Source organism: Oncorhynchus gorbuscha, linkage group LG18 (assembly GCF_021184085.1).
Source record: "Oncorhynchus gorbuscha isolate QuinsamMale2020 ecotype Even-year linkage group LG18, OgorEven_v1.0, whole genome shotgun sequence".
NCBI lineage: Eukaryota > Metazoa > Chordata > Actinopteri > Salmoniformes > Salmonidae > Oncorhynchus > Oncorhynchus gorbuscha.
Window position 1 is genome coordinate 7,066,618 of NC_060190.1, and position 22,990 is coordinate 7,089,607.

Sequence of the window (22,990 nt, forward strand, 5' to 3'; positions counted from 1 at the left end):
TAAGCTTAAATAAAGATGCTCAACGTCTCGGCTCCGTGGGTCCTTCGTATCGGCGAAACTGATTTATCCTGAAAGGAAAACAAGAGCAGAACTCAATATAGGATTTTAACGCACCTTCCACAACCCATTAAACTCAAAGTGTATCATAAATCAATTCCAGCTATGGAATTGAAGAAATCCATTTCTGATACCGAGCGCTCATTGAAGAGCTACGGCTCTGTATCGGAAACGGAATGGACAAAAGACAAAGGTGAGCGTCATTCATTGCAAAGTAACGTTTTGGCCTGTTATAGTGGTTATTGCTCTGTGCAGAAAAAAAGCATGTGGTTTCAGATAGAGGATGTTGCGATGCAAAACAACACCCGTTAATTGCAATGAGTCCGTGCATCTTTATTGTTTCCTGAATGTCATTCCCAGTGCCTTGAAAATGGACTGGAGACATCTCCATGCATGAGCGTTGCTTTCAATGCATTTTGGAGGTGCATTTGACAGGTTATTCACTGATAATAACCATATCATTACTATTTGAGAAGATCTTTCTCATTCACAATAGCTTACCCACTGTATTAACAGTATATATTACAACAGCACAAAGGAGAGGAGCCCCGAAATGTATACACGTATGTAATGCCCCATATCTACTAGCCTATTTCCATAACACTAAAGAAGGACTGACATATGCCCAGCTCTTCACTTTCAGCTGACTGTACATTCCAAAGTTGTCTGACTGGGTCTTCTAATATATTGAACTGCACCCCCTCCAGTCGATGGATGCAGCAGGGTAGAACAAGCTAGAAGCCTACCTGCCGGGCTGTGAGTGTGTGAGTCAATACCAGCATCACCAGCACTGATACCAGCAGGAAAGATGATAGAAACAAACTGTAGAGACAGGCAAGAGATTTTCATCCTTCTCGTTTTCATCCTTTTTTTATCAGTAAGATATCAATGCATTATAGATAAATGTTTCAGTAATGTTGTTTATATGACATGCCATATTCATTGTTCTTAATTTTACTGGTATCTATTTGTGATATTATGGGTAGGCTAGGCTAGTGCCACGAAGCTGTCATCAGAGCAGTATGATATATGTCTAATAATACAGACATAAAGAGGGTCATGGGGGGGGGGGGGTAAACAGAGGTCAGAGGTGAGAGGTCAGAGGTCAGGATTGACATAGTCCTAACAAGAGGTCATATTGTGTGCTTTATGTAACCAGAGATCCACAGCAGGGAATCCTGTCATGAGTCAGCCTCATACACCTACGGGGTTAAGTTCAATATTCACATAACGTATACTGGTAGTCATGCTTCACTGTCTTATTTTGTGTAGGGCTGTCTGTGTGACATCTGTATAGGCCTAACTGTAATTATGAGTGTTTATCTGCATTCAGATGCTCACAATGTCTTCCTGTGCTATTTGACCATAACAGCCTGAATCAAACTTTCAACAGAAATCAGCCCATTGGATCTTGGAATAATATATTCTTTGAGTGTCCTCTTCATTAGTTCCATTGTTAGAATAGGAATGAAAAAGAGAGACGAGAGGAGAGTGGGGTGCAGGAAGTCAGAGATGAATTCTTCAACTCATGAATATGAATAGAATAAGACTGCATCTATTTTTAGAGATAGACTCTCTGTCCCCCCCCCCCACACACAGAGACAGACACACACACACTTATTCATCATTCCCTTCCCCTGGTTCCTCCTTGTGTGTTCCAACTTTCAACTTCCATCTGTGTTGGGAGACGCATAGCTGGATACTAAAACACAGTGGGGAACATTACAATTAACACAGTACTTCTGGGCCCTGTTCATTAGGAGGAAAGCAGACTGAAACAGGGAGGGGCTATCAGACTTTGTACAATAAGAAAAGCTCATGTTCGTTATCCATTACAAACCCTTTTTTTTAATCCATTGCATGCCCGAATGAACATAACCCTGAAGTGGCTGCTACGCAGATAATATTCACATTACAGCTCTGCTTCTCCTCATCAAGCAGACATCTGTCCACCCTCCTCCTTCTGTCAAGGCTCTCATTATGCTGATCAGTTGATTGATAAACAGATGTTCAGGCTATCGATTAGGCAGCTTGTTGTAATGCAATTAGTTTGATTACATTGGGTTAATAACTAGCTTGGCTCTGCCAGTGATGACAGTGAACATTGATAGGGAAGCCTGGTATTTCTTCTAATAGTGACTGTGGGGACTGGGGAGGATCGAATGATGCTGTTACTGTATAGATTTAGAGCTGGATTCAATCCGTATCGCGGAAGATCTGCATTAAAATGTCAAGGTATTTTCCGATTGAGCCGACGTATTACCACGAACGTGGGAACATTGCCTTTAAATTTCAGCTTTACGAGTTATTATTATTTTGGCTTTTGATTTTGGATACAGTTCTATCTGTAGGCCACACTGTGTCTGTTTCCCTGTAGTAGGTTTAGCACGATTCTTACTTTGTCTTTCAATGCTGCCTTCCATGGTGCCCACACTAGCATACCATGAAGAATGCATGCCCAATACATTGCTTCATACTAATTGGTATGGTGCTGTGTGCGTTGGAACAGAGCCTCAGCCTTCCATACTTAAACTCCTGGATACATGGTAAATGTTATCTGAAGAACCCCATGAGCAGTATCTTCCTCCTCTCTAACCCTGCTGATGGCTGAATGTGGACTACTGAGTACGGGAGTGTGTGCTGACTGAGTATGTACTGCGTTAAGATAACTTCCTCGGCTCAGAGCAGTCGGCAGTTGAGATCCTTTGTGTGTTATTCATTACAGACCTGGCTCTCTGTCATCATAATGGGCCAGTCAGGATTTTGTGTGGCTCGGTCCTATTGACAGTCAGCAGCAAATAGTGTGTGTGTGTGTGTGTGTGTGTGTGTGTGTGTGTGTGTGTGTGTGTGTGTGTGTGTGTGTGTGTGTGTGTGTGTGTGTGTGTGTGTGTGTGTGTGTGTGTGTGTGTGTGTGTGTGTGTGTGTGTGTGTGTGTGTGTGTGTGTGTGTGTGTGTGTGTGTGGTAGAAAGAGTAGCAGGGGAGAGAAAAGTAGAAGGAAGAGAGGGAGAGAAAGACAGAGCAGTGAGGGGTAGAGAGAAATAATCCACTTGGTATAAATCCTCCACAGTTTACCACACTGTGCTATTGACTGCAGAGACAACTGTGTGTATCAGCATTGTTTTCATGCTGCGGTTACCACAGCAGGGAAAACACTGGGCCGCTACTTTTTATTCATGGACTCGACGTTAAGCTAAGCATTGCATCTCATCAGCTATGAACAGTCACAGGATGCGATTTCGATTCTTGTTACATTTGTCTTAGACAAAAACAGTGACTCAAACGAATGTCAAAATCTCATCCAGGCAAAGAAAAACAATAGAGGGACAAAATTGAGGTGACATCATTTTTTGTTAGTTATTTCCAAGATTTGTAACGCCACTACTTTCCCTTTTGTCGATTGTCTTTAAGAGTCCTGCCTCCACATTAGCACCTTGTAAAGGTCTCTGGATGGATAACATTACCAGTAGTTGGTTGAGGAGTCACAGAACAGTCAGTTCACCATTCTGGACTCGTAGCCTGTCTCTCTCCATAGAGAAAATCTGTCTGGAAGGCCTGTCTCCCAGCAGTACTGTACACTACGTCCTTCTAACCCTGAGTGAAATATTTATATCCTGCCTAGTGGGGGATGGGAGGCTATAGTTTACAATGGATGTGTCCAAGGTGTGACAGAGGGTAGGTGGTTGCCCCCTAGGCCTATGCCACAGGAGGTTGGTGGAACCTTAATTGGGGAAGACGGGCTCGTGGTAATGACTGGAGCGGAATCAGTGGAATGGTAAAAAATACATCAAACACATGGATTCCAGATGTTTAAAGCCATTCCATTTCCGTCGTACTCCGGCTGTCATTATGAGCCGTTCTCCCTACAGCAGCCTCCTGTGAGTCGTACTCCGGCTGTCATTATGAGCCGTTCTCCCTACAGCAGCCTCCTGTGAGTCGTACTCCGGCTGTCATTATGAGCCGTTCTCCCTACAGCAGCCTCCTGTGAGTCGTACTCCGGCTGTCATTATGAGCCGTTCTCCCTTCAGCAGCCTCCTGTGAGTCGTACTCCGGCTGTCATTATGAGCCGTTCTCCCTTCAGCAGCCTCCTGTGAGTCGTACTCCGGCTGTCATTATGAGCCGTTCTCCCTTCAGCAGCCTCCTGTGAGTCGTACTCCGGCTGTCATTATGAGCCGTTCTCCCTTCAGCAGCCTCCTGTGAGTCGTACTCCGGCTGTCATTATGAGTCGTTCTCCCTTCAGCAGCCTCCTGTGAGTCGTACTCCGGCTGTCATTATGAGCCGTTCTCCCTTCAGCAGCCTCCTGTGAGTCGTACTCCGGCTGTCATTATGAGCCGTTCTCCCTACAGCAGCTTCCTGTGAGTCGTACTCCGGCTGTCATTATGAGCCGTTCTCCCTACAGCAGCTTCCTGTGAGTCGTACTCCGGCTGTCATTATGAGCCGTTCTCCCTTCAGCAGCCTCCTGTGAGTCGTACTCCGGCTGTCATTATGAGCCGTTCTCCCTACAGCAGCCTCCTGTGAGTCGTACTCCGGCTGTCATTATGAGCCGTTCTCCCTACAGCAGCCTCCTGTGAGTCGTACTCCGGCTGTCATTATGAGCCGTTCTCCCTACAGCAGCCTCCTGTGAGTCGTACTCCGGCTGTCATTGTGAGCCGTTCTCCCTTCAGCAGCCTCCTGTGAGTCGTACTCCGGCTGTCATTGTGAGCCGTTCTCCCTTCAGCAGCCTCCTGTGAGTCACTCCGGCTGTCATTGTGAGCCGTTCTCCCTTCAGCAGCCTCCTGTGAGTCGTACTCCGGCTGTCATTATGAGCCGTTCTCCCTACAGCAGCCTCCTGTGAGTCGTACTCTGGCTGTCATTATGAGCCGTTCTCCCTACAGCAGCCTCCTGTGAGTCGTACTCCGGCTGTCATTATGAGCCGTTCTCCCTACAGCAGCCTCCTGTGAGTCGTACTCCGGCTGTCATTATGAGCCGTTCTCCCTACAGCAGCCTCCTGTGAGTCGTACTCCGGCTGTCATTATGAGCCGTTCTCCCTTCAGCAGCCTCCTGTGAGTCGTACTCCGGCTGTCATTATGAGCCGTTCTCCCTTCAGCAGCCTCCTGTGAGTCGTACTCCGGCTGTCATTATGAGCCGTTCTCCCTTCAGCAGCCTCCTGTGAGTCGTACTCCGGCTGTCATTATGAGCCGTTCTCCCTTCAGCAGCCTCCTGTGAGTCGTACTCCGGCTGTCATTATGAGCCGTTCTCCCTTCAGCAGCCTCCTGTGAGTCGTACTCCGGCTGTCATTATGAGCCGTTCTCCCTTCAGCAGCCTCCTGTGAGTCGTACTCCGGCTGTCATTATGAGCCGTTCTCCCTTCAGCAGCCTCCTGTGAGTCGTACTCCGGCTGTCATTATGAGCCGTTCTCCCTACAGCAGCTTCCTGTGAGTCGTACTCCGGCTGTCATTATGAGCCGTTCTCCCTACAGCAGCCTCCTGTGAGTCGTACTCCGGCTGTCATTATGAGCCGTTCTCCCTTCAGCAGCCTCCTGTGAGTCGTACTCCGGCTGTCATTATGAGCCGTTCTCCCTACAGCAGCCTCCTGTGAGTCGTACTCCGGCTGTCATTATGAGCCGTTCTCCCTACAGCAGCCTCCTGTGAGTCGTACTCCGGCTGTCATTATGAGCCGTTCTCCCTACAGCAGCCTCCTGTGAGTCGTACTCCGGCTGTCATTGTGAGCCGTTCTCCCTTCAGCAGCCTCCTGTGAGTCGTACTCCGGCTGTCATTGTGAGCCGTTCTCCCTTCAGCAGCCTCCTGTGAGTCGTACTCCGGCTGTCATTATGAGCCGTTCTCCCTACAGCAGCCTCCTGTGAGTCGTACTCCGGCTGTCATTATGAGCCGTTCTCCCTTCAGCAGCCTCCTGTGAGTCGTACTCCGGCTGTCATTATGAGCCGTTCTCCCTACAGCAGCCTCCTGTGAGTCGTACTCCGGCTGTCATTATGAGCCGTTCTCCCTTCAGCAGCCTCCTGTGAGTCGTACTCCGGCTGTCATTATGAGCCGTTCTCCCTTCAGCAGCCTCCTGTGAGTCGTACTCCGGCTGTCATTATGAGCCGTTCTCCCTACAGCAGCCTCCTGTGAGTCGTACTCCGGCTGTCATTATGAGCCGTTCTCCCTTCAGCAGCCTCCTGTGAGTCGTACTCCGGCTGTCATTATGAGCCGTTCTCCCTTCAGCAGCCTCCTGTGAGTCGTACTCCGGCTGTCATTATGAGCCGTTCTCCCTTCAGCAGCCTCCTGTGAGTCGTACTCCGGCTGTCATTATGAGCCGTTCTCCCTACAGCAGCCTCCTGTGAGTCGTACTCCGGCTGTCATTATGAGCCGTTCTCCCTACAGCAGCCTCCTGTGAGTCGTACTCCGGCTGTCATTATGAGCCGTTCTCCCTACAGCAGCCTCCTGTGACCTATGCACTCTATCTGACAATGGTAGTGTGATGATTGTTCTGTGGCTTAGTGCTATTGACTGAAATATGTGTTTATTAAATCAGGTTGCTTTCTTGCTGACATAGGTTACACATTGGAGAAGCCTAGGATTATTGTTAGTAGTGTGTTCAGTTGGTTGACATTGTGATTGCGATGATCATTCAGTTGCTTATGCTGGCTTCACGTGCTGGTGGAAAATGGGAAGTCGAAAGTCTGACATGATTGTGTTGAAGTCGGAACAATTCTTTAACCAATAAGATTTTAGCTAGCTAACATTGCTAATAATAAAGTCAGTTATCTTATTTAGCATTGACAATATGGTGAAACGAACTACATACTCCATATTGATAAGGTTGTAATTGTCAAAAACAGATGTTGCCATCTTTTGGTTCAAAGGGTGAAAGGTTGTGGTGAAACATCACAACTCAGCAAACAACATTTTCTCCAAGTTTCCCACTTGGAGGGTTATTAAAGTGAAGTTTCCCACTTGGAGGGTTATTAAAGTGAAGTTTCCCGCTTGGAGGGTTATTAAAGTGAAATTTCCCACTTGGAGGGTTATTAAAATGAAATTTCCCACTTGGAGGGTTATTAAAGTGAAATTTCCCACTAGGAGCTCACGATAACTCCAATAACATTTGAACGCTGCATTAGTGACTAGCAATATAGGTTTATTATTCCATCAGTTTGCATTTCTATTGGCTTCACTGTGTTGCTGTGTCCGGTCTTTGATTGCTATTGGTTGAATAGGTGGCTTTGTGAGGTCATTGGCCCCGGCTCAGGGTGTATTAGTCCAATCGGTGAAGAGTTACTCCAGGTCATTGATCTATGTCAGTACCAGTATCAGATTTCTCTCATTTCTTTGACTTGAGGCCCTTCCCACTGACTGCATCCCAAATGGCTTTCTATTCGCTATAAAATGCACTAAATGGCGAATAGGGTGCCTTTTGGGACACAACCACTGCCTTCAAGACATCAACCCTTCAGCCCTTCCAAAGCCTCACTAACACTCAGAGTCAAAGACTCCTTCCATTATGTATTTTTATGCTCTTGATTCAGCGAGCGTCACACCAGAGTGCCTGAGCATCTGGCATCGAATTTAAGGTCGTCAGCTACTTCTTTCTTAGTCATCAGCCATTTTACTAGAACCTTTTCTATTCCTTTTAGGTGGGTACTGTGAGACACAAGGACACATACCGTAGCTATCATCTGGACTTGTCTAGGTTTGCCAAGAAGCACTTTGACAGTGTGTGAGTGAGTCAGACTTGAAAAAGACAGTTCAAATAAAAATCAAATCAAATCAAATCAAATGTTATTTGTCACATACACATGGTTAGCAGATGTTAATGCGAGTGTAGCGAAATGCTTGTGCTTCTAGTTCCGACAATGCAGTGATAACCAACAAGTAATCTAACTAACAATTCCAAAACTACTGTCTTATACACAGTGTAAGGGGATAAGGAATATGTACATAAGGATACATGAATGAGTGATGGTACAGAGCAGCATACAGTAGATGGTATCGAGTACAGTATATACATATGAGATGAGTGTGTAGACAAAGTAAACAAAGTGGCATAGTTAAAGTGGCTAGTGATACATGTATTACATAAGGATGCAGTCGATGATGTAGAGTACAGTATATACATATGCATATGAGATGAATAATGTAGGGTAAGTAACATTATATAAGGTAGCATTGTTTAAAGTGGCTAGTGATATATTTAAATCATTTCCCATTATTAAAATGGCTGGAGTTGGGTCAGTGTCAATGACAGTGTGTTGGCAGCAGCCACTCAATGTTAGTGGTGGCTGTTTAACAGTCTGATGGCCTTGAGATAGAGGCTGTTTTTCAGTCTCTCGGTCCCAGCTTTGATGCACCTGTACTGACCTCGCCTTCTGGATGATAGCGGGGTGAACAGGCAGTGTTTCGGGTGGTTGATGTCCTTGATGATCTTTATGGCCTTCCTGTAACAACGGGTGGTGTAGGTGTCCTGGAGGGCAGGTAGTTTGCCCCCGGTGATGCGTTGTGCAGTCCTCACTACCCTCTGGAGAGCCTTACGGTTGAGGGCGGAGCAGTTGCCGTACCAGGCGGTGATACAGCCCGCCAGGATGCTCTCGATTGTGCATCTGTAGAAGTTTGTGAGTGCTTTTGGTGACAAGCCGAATTTCTTCAGCCTCCTGAGGTTGAATAGGCGCTGCTGCGCCTTCTTCACGACGCTGTTAGTGTGAGTGGACCAATTCAGTTTGTCTGTGATGTGTATGCCGAGGAACTTAAAACTAGCTACCCTCTTCACTACTGTTTCATCGATGTGGATAGGGGGGTGTTCCCTCTGCTGTTTCCTGAAGTCCAAAAGCAATACTGATTTTCATTTAGTCAAGAGAGAAATTCCTGGTGTCATTTACATTTCAGATCATTTACTATGCGTATCCTGTCCCTTGACTTACTCGAGCGTCACATTCATAATTAGGACGCTGGATAGAGCAGGGAGTAGTGTTGTATTACTGTAAAATAAATCTGCCAAACAAGCCTTGGGCATTGTACTGGATAAAGGGAGGGGAATAATAGGCAAGGCTAGACAGTAATGCAGTAATGCTTGGCAGGACCATGTCCATTGTGATTCCATGTACTGCTCTTTAAGTCAGAGGAAGGAGGGAATAATAGGCAAGGCTAGACAGTAAAGCAGTAATGCTTGGCAGGACCATGTCCATTGTGATTCCATGTACTGCTCTTTAAGTCAAAGGAAGGAGGGAATAGGTCTCCTCTTCAGACTATTTGATGGTGGCAACAAAAGAATAGGCCCTTTGGTTCTGAAGTTCAGAAGTAGGTATTGCATTGGTATTTTATGAATGATCTATTGAAATATTTAAGACCGAAATATTTAGAAATCCCTCCCTCCCTTCTCCCGATGTGTTAGAATTTTGTAACTCACAATAGTGTTAAAGCACAAAGTTCCCTCTCTCCCTCCAGGTCAGTCAGATGTGTCCATGGCGGAGAGCATCATGTCTCCAGATGAGATTGAAGTGGAGATGGCTCGCATCCAGCGCCTCAGGGAGGTGCTGGTGAGGAGGGAGTCCGAACTGCGCTTTATGTGAGTACTGTACAGAGACCATCAACACCACGATACAATAATTACAGACTGAGGCTTTAATCGTCCGGTGAATAGGTCAGGGTTCCATAGCCACTGGCAGAACAGTTGAAACTGGAGCAGCAGTATGACCAGGTGGACTAGGGACAGCAAGGAGCCATCAGGCCAGGTAGTGGTGAGGCATGGTCCTAGGGCTCATGTCCTCAGAGAGAGCGAGAAAGAAAGAAAGAAAGATAGAAAAGAAAGGAGACAGAGAGAGCATACTTAAATTCACACAGGACACCGGATAAGACAGGAGAAATTTCCAGATTTAACCGACTGATCCTAGCCCCCCGACACAAACTATTGCAGCATAAATACTGGAGGCTGAGACAGGAGGGGTCAGGAGACACAAAGACGTGTTGGATTTGAATAATAGAGAAGCTCATTGGAATAGATACATTGAATTTCCATTTTCTTCCAAGAGTGGGTGAATGTATTATGTACAGTAAAGAGAGTACGTAGACTCTTTGGGACCCTTGAAAATAATGACACCCATACACATAAGCCACTGTACTGTAGAGACTGTATCACCACCACCACCACTGTACTGTAGAGACTGTATCACCACCACCACCACTGTACTGTAGAGACTATCACCACCACCACCACTGTACTGTAGAGACTGTATCACCACCACCACCACTGTACTGTAGAGACTATCACCACCACCACCACTGTACTGTAGAGACTGTATCACCACCACCACCACTGTACTGTAGAGACTGTATCACCACCACCACCACTGTACTGTAGAGACTGTATCACCACCACCACCACTGTACTGTAGAGACTATATCATCACTACCACCACTGTACTGTAGAGACTATATCATCACTACCACCACTGTATTGTAGAGACTATATCACCACCACTGTACTGTAGAGACTGTATCACCACCACCACCACTGTACTGTAGAGACTGTATCATCACCACCACCACTGTACTGTAGAGACTGTATCATCACTACCACCACTGTACTGTAGAGACTGTATCACCACCACCACCACTGTACTGTAGAGACTATATCATCACTACCACCACTGTACTGTAGAGACTGTATCACCACCACCACCACTGTATTGTAGAGACTATATCATCACTACCACCACTGTACTGTAGAGACTGTATCACCACCACCACCACTGTATTGTAGAGACTATATCATCACTACCACCACTGTACTGTAGAGATTATATCATCACTGGCCAATGGTGATTTTAAAACAGTTACAGAGTTGAATGATGTGATAGCAGAAAACTGAGGATGGATCAACAACACTGTAGTTACTCCACAATACTAACCTAATTGAAAGAGTGAAAAGAAGGAGGCCTGTATAGAATAAAATTTTTCCAAAATATGCATCATGTTTGCAACAAGGTACTGCAAAAAATGTGGCAAAACAATGAACTTTTCTCCTGAATACAGTGTTATGTTTGGGGCAAATCCAATACAACACATGACAGAGTACCACTCTCAATATTTTCAAGCATAGTGGTGGCTGCATCATGCTATGGGTATGCTTGTAATCGTTAAGGACTGGGGATTTTTCAGGACAAACAAATAAACTAAATGGAGCTAAGCACAGGCAACATCTTAGTGGAAACCCTGGTTAACTCTGCTTTCCACCAGACACTGTGAGATTAATTGACCCTTCAGCAGAACAATAATGTAAAACACAAGGCCACTTTGACATTATAGAGTATTTTGTGTAGATTGATTTGAATCCCTTTTAATCCCACTTTGTAACAACAAAATGTGGAAAAAGTCAAGGGGTATGAATACTTTCCCATTCATATCGTATATGACAATTCATTATACTTACATATAATAATGATGATAATTATAATAATAATGTAATGCATTTTTAAAGTGCTTTTCATTATACTGAATATTCTTAAAGTGCATAAAAAAATATAAAATACAAATAGAAGGAAAAAAATGGACCCGAATAGACAGGGCAACTGACACAAAGAACCCAGCTGATGCTACAAAAGACAAGGAGCTAGGTCCCGGGGGCGTGGAGGAGCTACACATTCGTCTGATGTGGCTGTCAAAGGTCAAGGAGGAATCAAGCTGTACAGGCAGATTGGAATCTGAGGGGGAGAGAGGAGCATTCTGTCCTGCAATGATGTGTGTTAACGGTGAGTGCTGGACCTGGTGGGGGGTGCCAAGAAGTAGGGCCTCAGTTTTGCTGCTGTTCAGTTAAAGGAAGTTTTGCTTCATTCGTGCCCTTATCTGCTCACGGCAGGTGTTCAGACAGGCACTTGCATCATTTTTAGATACAGCTGGGTGTCATCAGCGTAGCACTGCAATCTGATTCCATGCCGGCTGATGACACGACCGAGGGGAACCATGTACAAGACAAACAGGATGGGTCCAAGAACAGATCCTTGTGGGACACCACAATACTCATACTCAGTCCTGTCTGATAGGTAGGAGTGGAACCAGCTCAGAGCTGATCCAGACAGTCCGATGGTGTCCCGGGAGGCGTTCAAGGAGGATGGGGTGGTTGACAGTGTCAAACACTGCTCTCAAGTCCAGGACGATCAGGAGACAGGGGGAGCCTGAAGCCACCATCAGCAGGTCGTTGGTGACCTTATTGGTCTTGTCACGGGGTCAGGTGACCAGATGATCAGAAGTTCATGCTTGATTTTCAGGGGACCTTGGACCACCATATTGTGTCGCTATTGAGTTATAAACATTGAGAAAATATACAGTGAAATGTTTTGGTGTGATGGAAAATACAATCAATAGAAACTGGAAAGAGATTGGTGGGAAGTGTGGCTTCATTATCTTAGATGGCTTCATCAGTGAACAGTGATGCCAATACCTCCAGCTATGTGTGACTCAGACACACACACACACACATTCTGTAGCAGATTGAGTGGCAGAGTGCAAAGCCTGCTGGAAGCACCGTTGGGGTCTAGTGAGTGGGTAAACACAAGGCAGATAGGGGATAGTGAGGAGGAGAGAAAAAGATGTTGAGGTTGAGAGACAGGAACAAGTGAGTGGGTGAGAAATTACAGGTGGTTGAAAGAGCAGAGGGAGAAGAGGCTGAAGAATGGGAACAGGGGAGAAAGAGGGAGCTACAGGAGGTGGAGAGAGATGAAGGGAGGTAGGGAGGATAGTAGGGAGAGGGATGGAGGAAGAGGAGGAAGAGAGGGAGATGAAAAAGAGAGACAGGTAGAGTGGAGGAGGGAGAGGGGGAGAGGGGGAGGTGAGTGATGAAGGGAGGGATGGAGGGAGGGAGGGAGTGAGAGGAGACTGAGGAGGAACGGGGAGAGAGAGATGGAGGGAGGAGGAAGGATAGGTGTTGGGAGCTGGTGGATGAGTCATCAGTCTGATTTACAACAGAGAGACTTAAATCCCTGGTAGCTGTCACAGCGCTGCAGAGAGAAAGGTAGGGATGGATGGAGGGGAGGAAAGGAGGGGAGGATATGGAGAGAGGGAGGGGGCAGAGAAGAGAGGGGAAAGAGAGAGAGTGAAAGATGGAGGGAGTGAGTGATGGAGGGGAGGAGAGGGAAGGATGGAGGGATGGATGGGAAGGAGTGAAAAGATAGAGAAGGAGGGAGGGGAGGTGAAGAACAAGGGATGGAGGGAGGAAGGGGAGGAGAACAGAGGGGGATGACATGACAGAGAGGTACCAGTAAGGTCCTCAGGGTGGGTCTTCAGGACCAGAGGATCTGGTAGAGTAGTGATTCATTCAACACTTTTCATCTGCCTACACTCTTCCCTAAGGGGAGTGTAATGTTATTTTCCCCTATAGCTTTTATATGTGGATGTTTGCTTTATCTTTTATATTACTGTAAAACACTCTTTTTTATAAGATATCTGTCAGTATGACTGCACAGTGTGTTTATGATGTACTGGGCCGCATTGATATATAGTAGGGCATTTTTATGTTAGGAAATGGATAGAGTGGATAGCTGGCCCCATACCTTTCAAATCCTATCCCCTTTCCCCTAACTCATAGATCTGAAATAACTAGATGAATGCAAATTATGTCAATAGGCCTCCAATAGCCAGGTCACTTGGAAGAACCAAAATGGAACAGGGCCATAGAGTCACACTGTGCTTTACCCTTCCTAACTGGAATGAATGTTGTTGTCTTTTCAAGGGCGGATGACATCCAGCTCTGCAAAGACATCATGAGTCTGAAACAGGAGCTGAGGAAGGTGGTAAATGTATCAGGTAACTAACAGCAACAAATAGAGACAATCACAATAATATATAATAATACAATCACAACAGTTCCACTGCCCATAGCTATCCTACCAAATAACAGGCAGAAAAATGTACCATATATCAACTATATATCTGAGGTATATATTTTTAAGCAACAAGGCACGAGGGGTGTGGTATAAGGCCAATATACCACGGCTAAGGGCTGTTCTTAGGTGCGACTCAACATGGATTGCCTGGATACAGCCCTTAGCAGTCGTATATTGGCCATATACCACAAACACCCGAGGTGCCTTATTGCTATTATAATAAGGATTGGACCTTTTTTCCCCCCGCCTAAAATGACATACAAATCTAACTGCCTGTAGCTGAGGACCTGAAACAAGGATATGCATATTCTTGATACCATTTGAAGGAAATACTTTGAAGTTTCTGTAAATATAACACATTAGATCTTGCATCATTGAAATGCAAGAGAAAGGACAAATGTAATATTCCAGGTTAACCTTTGAATTTGGCCACTAGATGGCAGTAGTGCATGTGCAAAGGTTTAGACTGATTCAATGAACCATTGCATTTCTGTTCAAATTGTTGTATCAATACTGCCAAAATGTGCCTAATTGGTATATTAATATATTTAAGTTCATAATTGTGCACTCTCCTCAAACAATAGCATGGTATTCTTTCACTGTAATAGCTACTGTAAATTGGACAGGGCAGTTAGATTAACAATAATTTAATCTTTCTGGCCATATCCGATATGTCCTGGGAAATGTTTTTGTACAACCTCATGCTAATCACATTAGCCTATGTTATGCTAATCACATTAGTTAACAAGATTTCAAGCTTTCTCCATATCAGATATGTCCTGGGAAATGTTTTTGTTACGTTATGAACTCCCCTCACCTGGTTGTCTAGGTCTGAATTAAAAGGAAAAAACACCCCGGCACCAATCATGTGGAGGTGAAACTGGTTACCGACATCATTAGAGCAGTAAAAATAAATGTTTTGCCATAACTGTGATATACCACGACTGTCAGCCAATCAGCATTCAGGGCTCGAACCACCCAAGTTTATCAATAACCATATATCCAGGTAACTAACGGCAACACAGACTTCACAACACCTCCACTGGCTGCCCTCTCCTGTCCTATCGCCTTTCCTATCCTCCTGGCAACAGAGAGAAAAATGTACCATATAGTATTAACCATATATAACTACAGCCAAGAAATCCACTTTTACCACCCTCCCCTGTCCTAGTCTACCCGGCAACATAACAGGGAGAGAAATCCCTCTAGGAAATAGAACAAGTATATCAGGATGTATCCTCAATGTACCCTTAGCTTAGCCAAATTGCTTATGCATGCTGTAGAGCACGTGTCAAACTCATTCCACGGAGGGTCGAGTGTCTGCGGGTTTTCGTTCCCCCCTTGTACTTAATTGATGAATTAAGGTCACTGATTAGTTAGGAACTCCCCTCATCTGGTTGTCTAGGTCTGAATTGAAATGAAAACACCCCTGCTGTAGTGAGTACAGATCCAGAAATAGGGTAGAGGAGAAAAACTGCTACCGTATGCAGCTACCCGCTGCTACATATTGAGGTGATTTGTGGGTAGGTGATTTGTGGGTAGGTTCACTGCGGTAAAGTAGCCGCACAATTGATTGTAACTCTCAGGGACATGGGAGAGTTATGGGGGGGGGGGGGGGGGGGGGGGTTCTTCCCCTCAGGTAGTTTAGAGTAGGCACAGTCATAATGGCCACACAGGCACACAAACACATGCACACATAGCTAACCGTAATGGCTATATGAGCCAATGGTCCATTTCCTGAGACTGTGGCCAAAGATTATTTCAACAAATACTACTTTATTTATACTTTTCTCCACAAATGATGTTATAGGTCTATTTGTGTCCACGGCTGAAAGCAGAGGGAGTCAAATAGCCACTACAACTTCACAACTCTACAACGTCACAGTCTAGAGTTAGCTGTCTAGCCTGGTCCCAGACAGCACAAACAGATCTGGTACCAGGCTAGTTTATCCTTTTACTTGTGAACTTGTGATGACATAGTGACTGGATCTGTATTAGTGATAATCTGGAATCGCAACAAACAAGAACAATGGAATTAATTGTTCATTAGAGCATACATAAAGCCTACATACTGTACAGATGCCATACTGATTACATAAAAGCTAAATCCAGTACATGATTCATGACCTTCATTGACATTTAGAACACCATTCACACATTCCAAATCAAATCTAATTCCTTACACCATTATGAGTCATAATATACCATACTCTATGTATCAATATGTATGTGACCCAACAAGCTCTGTTATTACCTCAGTACAGAGAAAGGCCCCTCTGCTTTTCCTTTTCCATTTGACATTCCGATTTCTGCATCCGTCTATACGTTCCGGGAACACTGTGACTCCAGGGAATGGCTGTACGGATCCAGTTCTATCCCAGTGGGAGAGAAAGAGCTGAGACTGCACCCCTCTCCTGCCTGGTGCCTCAGCTTTCCCACCTACTATTACTACTGTCAACAAGACTGCACACTGTTTTCCATCTATTGCAGTGTGTGTATGTGTGTGTGTGTGTGTGTCTCAGTCTATCACTTGGTCCCACAAGGATGCGTGCTCAGCCCTCTCCTGTACTTCCTGTTCACCCATGACTGCGCAGCCATGCACGCCTCCAACTCAATCATCAATGCACACAACAGTAGTGGGCTTGATTACCAACGATGACGAGACAGCCTATAGGGAGGAGGTGAGAGCACTCGGAATGTGGTGTCAAGAAAACAACCCCTCACTCAACATAAACAAAACAAAGGAGATGATCATGGACTTCAGGAAACATCCCCCATCCACATCAACGGGACAGTAGTGGAGAAGGTGGAAAGTTTTAAGTTCCTCGGCTTACACAACATGAACAAACTGAAATGGTCCACCCTCACAGACAGTGGGGTGAAGAAGGCGCAATAACGCTTCTTCAACCTCAGGAGGCTGAAGAAATGTGGTTTGTCACCTAAAACCCTCACAAACTTTTACAGGTGCACAATTGAGAGCATCCTGTCGGGCTGTATCACCCACTGGTACGGCAACTGCACCGCCCTCAATTGCAAGGCTCTCCAGAGGGTGTTGTGGTCTGCACAACGCATCACCGGGGGTAAACTACCTGCCCTCCAGGACACCTGCAGCACCCAATGTCACAAGAAGGCCAAAAAGATCATCAAGGACAACCACCCAAGCCACTGCCTGTTCACCACGCAACCATCCAGAAGGCGAGGTCAGTACAAGTGCATCAAAGCTGGGACTGAGAGACTGAAAAACAGCTTCTATCTCAAGGCCATCAGACTGTTAAACAGTAATAACTAATACAGAGAAGCTGCTGCCTACATACAGACTCAAATCATTAGCCACTTTAATAAATGGATCACTAGTCACTTAAAAAAATATGCCATTTTATATATAAAAGTATATACTCATCTCACATGTATATACTGTATTTTATACCATTCATTGCATCTTGCCTATGCCGCTCGGCCATTGCTCATCCATATATTTATATGTACACATTCTTATTCCATCCCTTTACATTTGTGTGTATTAGGTAGTTGTTGTGAAATTGTTAGATTACTCGTTAGATATTACTGCACTGTCAGAACTAGAAGCACAGGCATCTTGCTACACTCGCATTAACATCTGCTAACCATGTGTATGTGACCAATAAATTTGATTTGATTTCAGTGTGAAGGTCAGGGGAATTACGTCGAAATCCTTTCCAGGGAATTGGATACAGAGTTTATGACTATACGACTGCTTATGCAAATTAACCCATTGGGCTCTGGTCAAAAGTATTGTCCTGTGTAGGGCATAGGGTAACATTTGAGATTAATTCCATTAATATACGACTGCTTATGCAAATTCCCCCATTCAGACAGGACATCGCATCATTAAACAGCATTTGCATATTTTGTCTCCCGATTAGTTCTCATGAATTAAACACGAGGAGGACTATTTAAGAATATAAATATCTAGGACTCTATTCAATCCACAACGCAGAAGTTCAGCTTTACAGCATGATTGAAATTTAAAGGCAATGTCCCGCTTTGGCAGAGACTGCATTCACGGTATCACAGCATATGTTGGCTCAACTGGAAATCACCTTTACATTTCCATCACTTGAGCTTTACAGATTGAATAGGGTCCCTACGGTTTGTGATGTGAATCACTATTTGGTAGCATGCGCTGCCTTCCCAGGAAGTTTCCTCTTCCCCTGTAGCTCAGTATCTAACAAATGTTGTATCAATTGAGAAATGTATTTAATAAAAGATAAAAATATACTTTTTAGTTTGATATAAAACATCTATCACCTTTCAAATCTAACCCCCTCTCTATCTCCCTTCTATCCCCTTCCCTCTCTCCTTCCTCCAGAGAAAGAGAAGACTAAGAAACAGAGACAGTGGGAGGAGGAGTTGATCCTGAAAATCCACAAACTGGTGCAGAAGAGGGATTTCCTAGTGGACGATGCAGAGGTGGAGAGATTAAGGTAGAACTGTGGTCCAAGGGAGCTGGAGGGAGGGAGGGAGGGAGGGAGGGAGGGAAGGAGGGAGATGGATGGAGGGAGGGAGCGAGGGAGCTGAAGAGAGGGAGGGAGAAAGTTGGAGAGAGGGAGCTGGAGAGAGGGAGGGAGCTGGAGAAAGGGAAGTGGGGGGAGGGAGGGAGGGAGATGGAGAGAGGGAGGTGGAGGGAGGGAGGGATGGAGGTGGAGAGATTAAGGTATAACTGTGGTCCGAGGGAGGTGGAGGGAGAGAGCGAGAGAGATGGAGAGAGGGAGGTGGAGGGAGGGGGCTGGAGAGAGGGAGGGAGCTGGAGAGAGGGAGCTGGAGAAAGGGAGGGAGCTGGAGAGAGGGAGGGAGCTGGAGAGAGGGAGGGAGCTGGAGGGAGGGAGGTGGAGGGAGGGAGCTGGAGAGAGGGAGGGAGCTGGATAGAGGGAGGGAGAGAGCTGGAGAAAGGGAGGGATCTGGAGAGAGGGAGGGAGCTGGAGGGAGGGAGGGAGGTGGAGAGATTAAGGTATAACTGTGGTCTGAGGGATGTGTAGGGGGAGAGCTGGAGAGAGGGAGGGTGATGAGAGAGGGAGGGAGGGATCTGGAGAGAGGGAGGGAGGGAGATGGAGAGAGGGTGATGGAGAGAAGGAGGGAGCTGGAGGGAGGGAGGGAGGTGGAGAGATTAAGGTATAACTGTGGTCTGAGGGATGTGTAGGGAGAGAGCTGGAGAGAGGGAGGGTGATGAGAGAGGGAGGGAGGGATCTGAAGAGAAGGAGGGAGGGAGATGGAGAGAGGGTGATGGAGAGAAGGAGGGAGCTGGAGAGAGCGAGGATGGAGATGGAGGTGGAGGGAGGGAGCGAGGGAGCTAGAGGGAGAGAGGGAGGGAGCTGGAGAGAGGGAGGGAGCTGGAGAGAGGACGGGAGATGGAGAGAGGGAGGTGGAGGGAGGGAGCTAGAGAGAGGAGGGAGATGGAGAGAGGGAGGTGGAGAGATTACGGTCTAACTGCCAGACAGTCTGAGGGAGGTGGAGAGATTACGGTCTAACTGCCAGACAGTCTGCGGGAGGTGGAGAGATTATGGTCTAACTGCCAGACAGTCTGAGGGAGGTGGAGAGATTACGGTCTAACTGCCAGACAGTCTGAGGGAGGTGGAGAGATTATGGTCTAACTGCCAGACAGTCTGAGGGATGTGACACATGACCACAACTCCTTATCTCCTCCTCTGCCTGCTATCTTGGTCCTCCTTGGTCTCTCACTTACTCCCCATCCTCTGCCTGCTATCTTGGTCCCCCTTGGTCTCTCACTTACTCCCCATCCTCTGCCTGCTATCTTGGTCCCTCTTGGTCTCTCACTTACTCCCCATCCTCTGCCTGCTATCTTGGTCCCCCTTGGTCTCTCACTTACTCCCCATCCTCTGCCTGCTATCTTGGTCCCCCTTGGTCTCTCACTTACTCCCCATCCTCTGCCTGCTATCTTGGTCCCCCTTGGTCTCTCACTTACTCCCCATCCTCTGCCTGCTATCTTGGTCCCCCTTGGTCTCTCACTTACTCCCCATCCTCTGCCTGCTATCTTGGTCCCCCTTGGTCTCTCACTTACTCCCCATCCTCTGCCTGCTATCTTGGTCCTCTTTTATTTGACATGGAGATTACTTACATACAGCTGATATGAGATCACAGTGTCATTCAGTGAATGTATGTATGGAGTATTGAGGATATTGAGAAGTAAATGGACAGATTGCGAGACATTCTTGGAAACAAAGCTATTTTGTGTGCCGTAAATAGTCACTAACTTTATGGAATAGGAGTATTGATACAAGGTATATTACAGTCTGGAAAGTGACAACTGTTTAGGGGCAAATGCTTTGGTATGTACGTATGGGGGTATTCTACAGACTATGTGACGTTTTGCCATTGAGTGACTGTCTGTCTGTAACCACTGACTCTAACCCATATCCTCTCTACAGGGAGCAGGAGGAGGACAAGGAGATGGCTGAGTTCCTGAGACAGAAGCTGATGCCTCTGGAGAAGCTGGCCAGAGAAGCTGCCCAAAGTGAGTAGTATCCTTCATACAAAACGCACACTAGTACACAATCAATAGCTCAAATTCAAGTTTGTTTATGAGTCACAGACATGATACACGTGTAGGACACAGTGCAATGAAATGCTTACAGGTTGCCCCTCTTGACAACGCAACACCAACATGGTCATGGTCACAGTGGCCTTGATGAAAACACTCAAGTACGTATTAAAAGCACACATACAGTAAAGTTGTGGATATGGTGTAATACCAAGCAGATGAGTTCTGTCATCTCCAGAGTCACAGACCATGAGTGGCCCTGACTGTCATACAGTTTCACACCGGGCACACTGGCTCTGTCACATTAGGTCAAGACCGAGATAACATCAAGAGGCAACAAGGGACAAGCCACGTAATGGAATTAATGTGATAACAGCCGATTCAAATCCTATCGGAATATCAATTCTAGAACAGAGTCTTAGTTGTTATGGCGTTGATTTCATCTAATCATGGCTAGGACTTCATTCAAACAGAGTCGAAGATGGGAATCGTAGAGAAATGGCTGGGCCTTTTTCATCTCCATCTACAACCACAGAGAAAGTGTCCAAATGTGCACCCCTATACGAGTCTCTGGTAGGAGTGCAAAAAGTAGTGCACTGTGTTGGGAACAGGTTGCCCTATGACATCTCAGATTTGCCCATACTCTCTTACCCTAGATCCCCAGAAGCCCAAGAGACTCCCTGGTCCTCCGCCCAGCAAGCCGTCCGTCACCAAGTCCATCACCATCATCAAGGACTGCTGCGGAGCGACCCAGTGTTGTATCATGTAACCGTGGTTACAGAGGAGTGGAGGACAGTACACCCTCCCATTCACAGCACCACCCTAGTAACAACAACACAGTCACACTGTACATCTGTCACCTGACCTGGTCTCTTGGTGTCATATCACCTATCGTTACATCATTTCCTGTGATCCAGAGAACCCTGGTGCAAAATGGACGCCCATATAGAGGTGATAGATGGACAGGCCTGGCCACATGTAAATAATGGAATAACAGAAATGTAAATGAAATATGTGGCACTATATAATGTTAAAATGCAATTGGAAATGGAATATATGGGACCTGTACAGTATTGTAAGCAATACACCAATTTATATTGATTTAGGGACTCATTACATCCCTCTTGAAACATTCTTCAGAGACCAATAATGACATATATTCCTCAGATTTATAAGCACAACGTCCCATACCCAACCACAAACACATCATACCAAGGTTCTCTGTCCACCAGGAAATGACATCATGACTTAATTGTTATTGACTTTGTCATTTTGAATAACGGGTATTTACTGGATGCTTCCATTCCAACCCTTTAATGGAACAACTAGAACTCCTCTCAGACTTAGGACTGTATGCTTACCAGTGTGGGGTCAATTCCATTTCAATCCAGTCAATTACTTACCGAATTACCAGATTTGAAAATGAATTGATCCAACCCTGATGCTTGCTCTGGAACTGTAGATTATGAAACACTTCACTCACTGCAGTACATTTTCTATCCCTTTATTGTAAAAGTATACTTCCTATATAAACAGTATTGCTGAACACAGTTGCTATGATACCATTTATATTGGCAAGCTGCAACAATCGCATGATTGAGTTATTTTGTTTTTCTATGATGTACATTAATGTATCAATAACCAGCCAGTATACACACGCATTTATGTTGCTAAGGCAAAGTCAGCCTTACAACTGGTCATTCTTATCTTCACCAAAACATACTGGTAGTTATTACCATGGTATCACTACAATATTATTCATGATTACAATGAATAAGTATAGCAAAGGAAAACAATTAGCGCCATACTACGAGTCTTGCAATTTCTACAGCAAAACAAGAGGTGAATGCAATTCTTTATTTGTACATGCCTTTATTAAGATTCTGGAAAAGAGAGTGTTTGTTGGAATCTAATGTTTGTAGAAGATTAGGGAGTCCTGTTCAACAAAGTGACCCTCTACTTCAGAATATTGTCCTCTACCTTTGGGTAGATCTCAGAATTATTTTTCTTGACTCATCAAGTCCTTCTCCTTGCTTCCATCTGAGGTTTTGAGAAGCAAAGAATTGAGGAAAACACTGAGACTCATCCCTGAACTTTGTTCTGTAGTATATTAGTGATGCTTTAATGTCCAAATTGAACAATATGCATAAAATGAGCCGAAATTACCTGTACATATACAGTACCAGTCAAAAGTTTAGACACACCTACTCAACAGTTTTATTTTTACTATTTCATGACATAACACATATGGAATCATGTAGTAACCAAAAAACAAGTATTAAATCAAAATACACTGCTCAAAAAAATAAAGGGAACACTTAAACAACACAATGCAACTCCAAGTCAATCACACTTCTGTGAAATCAAACTGTCCACTTAGGAAGCAACACTGATTGACAATACATTTCACATGCTGTTGTGCAAATGGAATAGACAACAGGTGGAAATGATAGGAAATTAGCAAGACACCCCCAATAAAGGAGTGGTTCTGCAGGTGGGGACCACAGACCACTTCTCAGTTCCTATGCTTCCTGGCTGATGTTTTGGTCACTTTT

At 45.4% G+C, this 22,990-nt stretch overlaps 1 protein-coding gene across 1 annotated transcript; it reads left to right on the forward strand.

Moving 5' to 3' along the window:
* Positions 1-22,718, forward strand: LOC124003980 (bMERB domain-containing protein 1-like). Its single transcript, XM_046312686.1, has 6 exons — positions 1-250; positions 9,468-9,588; positions 13,747-13,820; positions 18,249-18,363; positions 20,323-20,408; positions 21,092-22,718. The coding sequence occupies exons 1-6, from the start codon at positions 163-165 to the stop codon at positions 21,202-21,204; spliced, it is 597 nt and encodes a 198-aa protein (XP_046168642.1). The 5' UTR covers positions 1-162; the 3' UTR covers positions 21,205-22,718.
* Positions 22,719-22,990: the final 272 nt, after the last annotated feature.

Bases quoted from the DNA above. Each gene is read 5' to 3' on its own strand.
- LOC124003980 (XM_046312686.1), top strand. From the start codon at position 163: ATGGAATTGAAGAAATCCATTTCTGATACCGAGCGCTCATTGAAGAGC. The intron at 251-9,467 runs GTGAGCGTCATT...CTCTCCCTCCAG, and splicing joins GGAATGGACAAAAGACAAAG to GTCAGTCAGATGTGTCCATG. The intron at 18,364-20,322 runs GTAGAACTGTGG...TCCTCTCTACAG, and splicing joins GCAGAGGTGGAGAGATTAAG to GGAGCAGGAGGAGGACAAGG.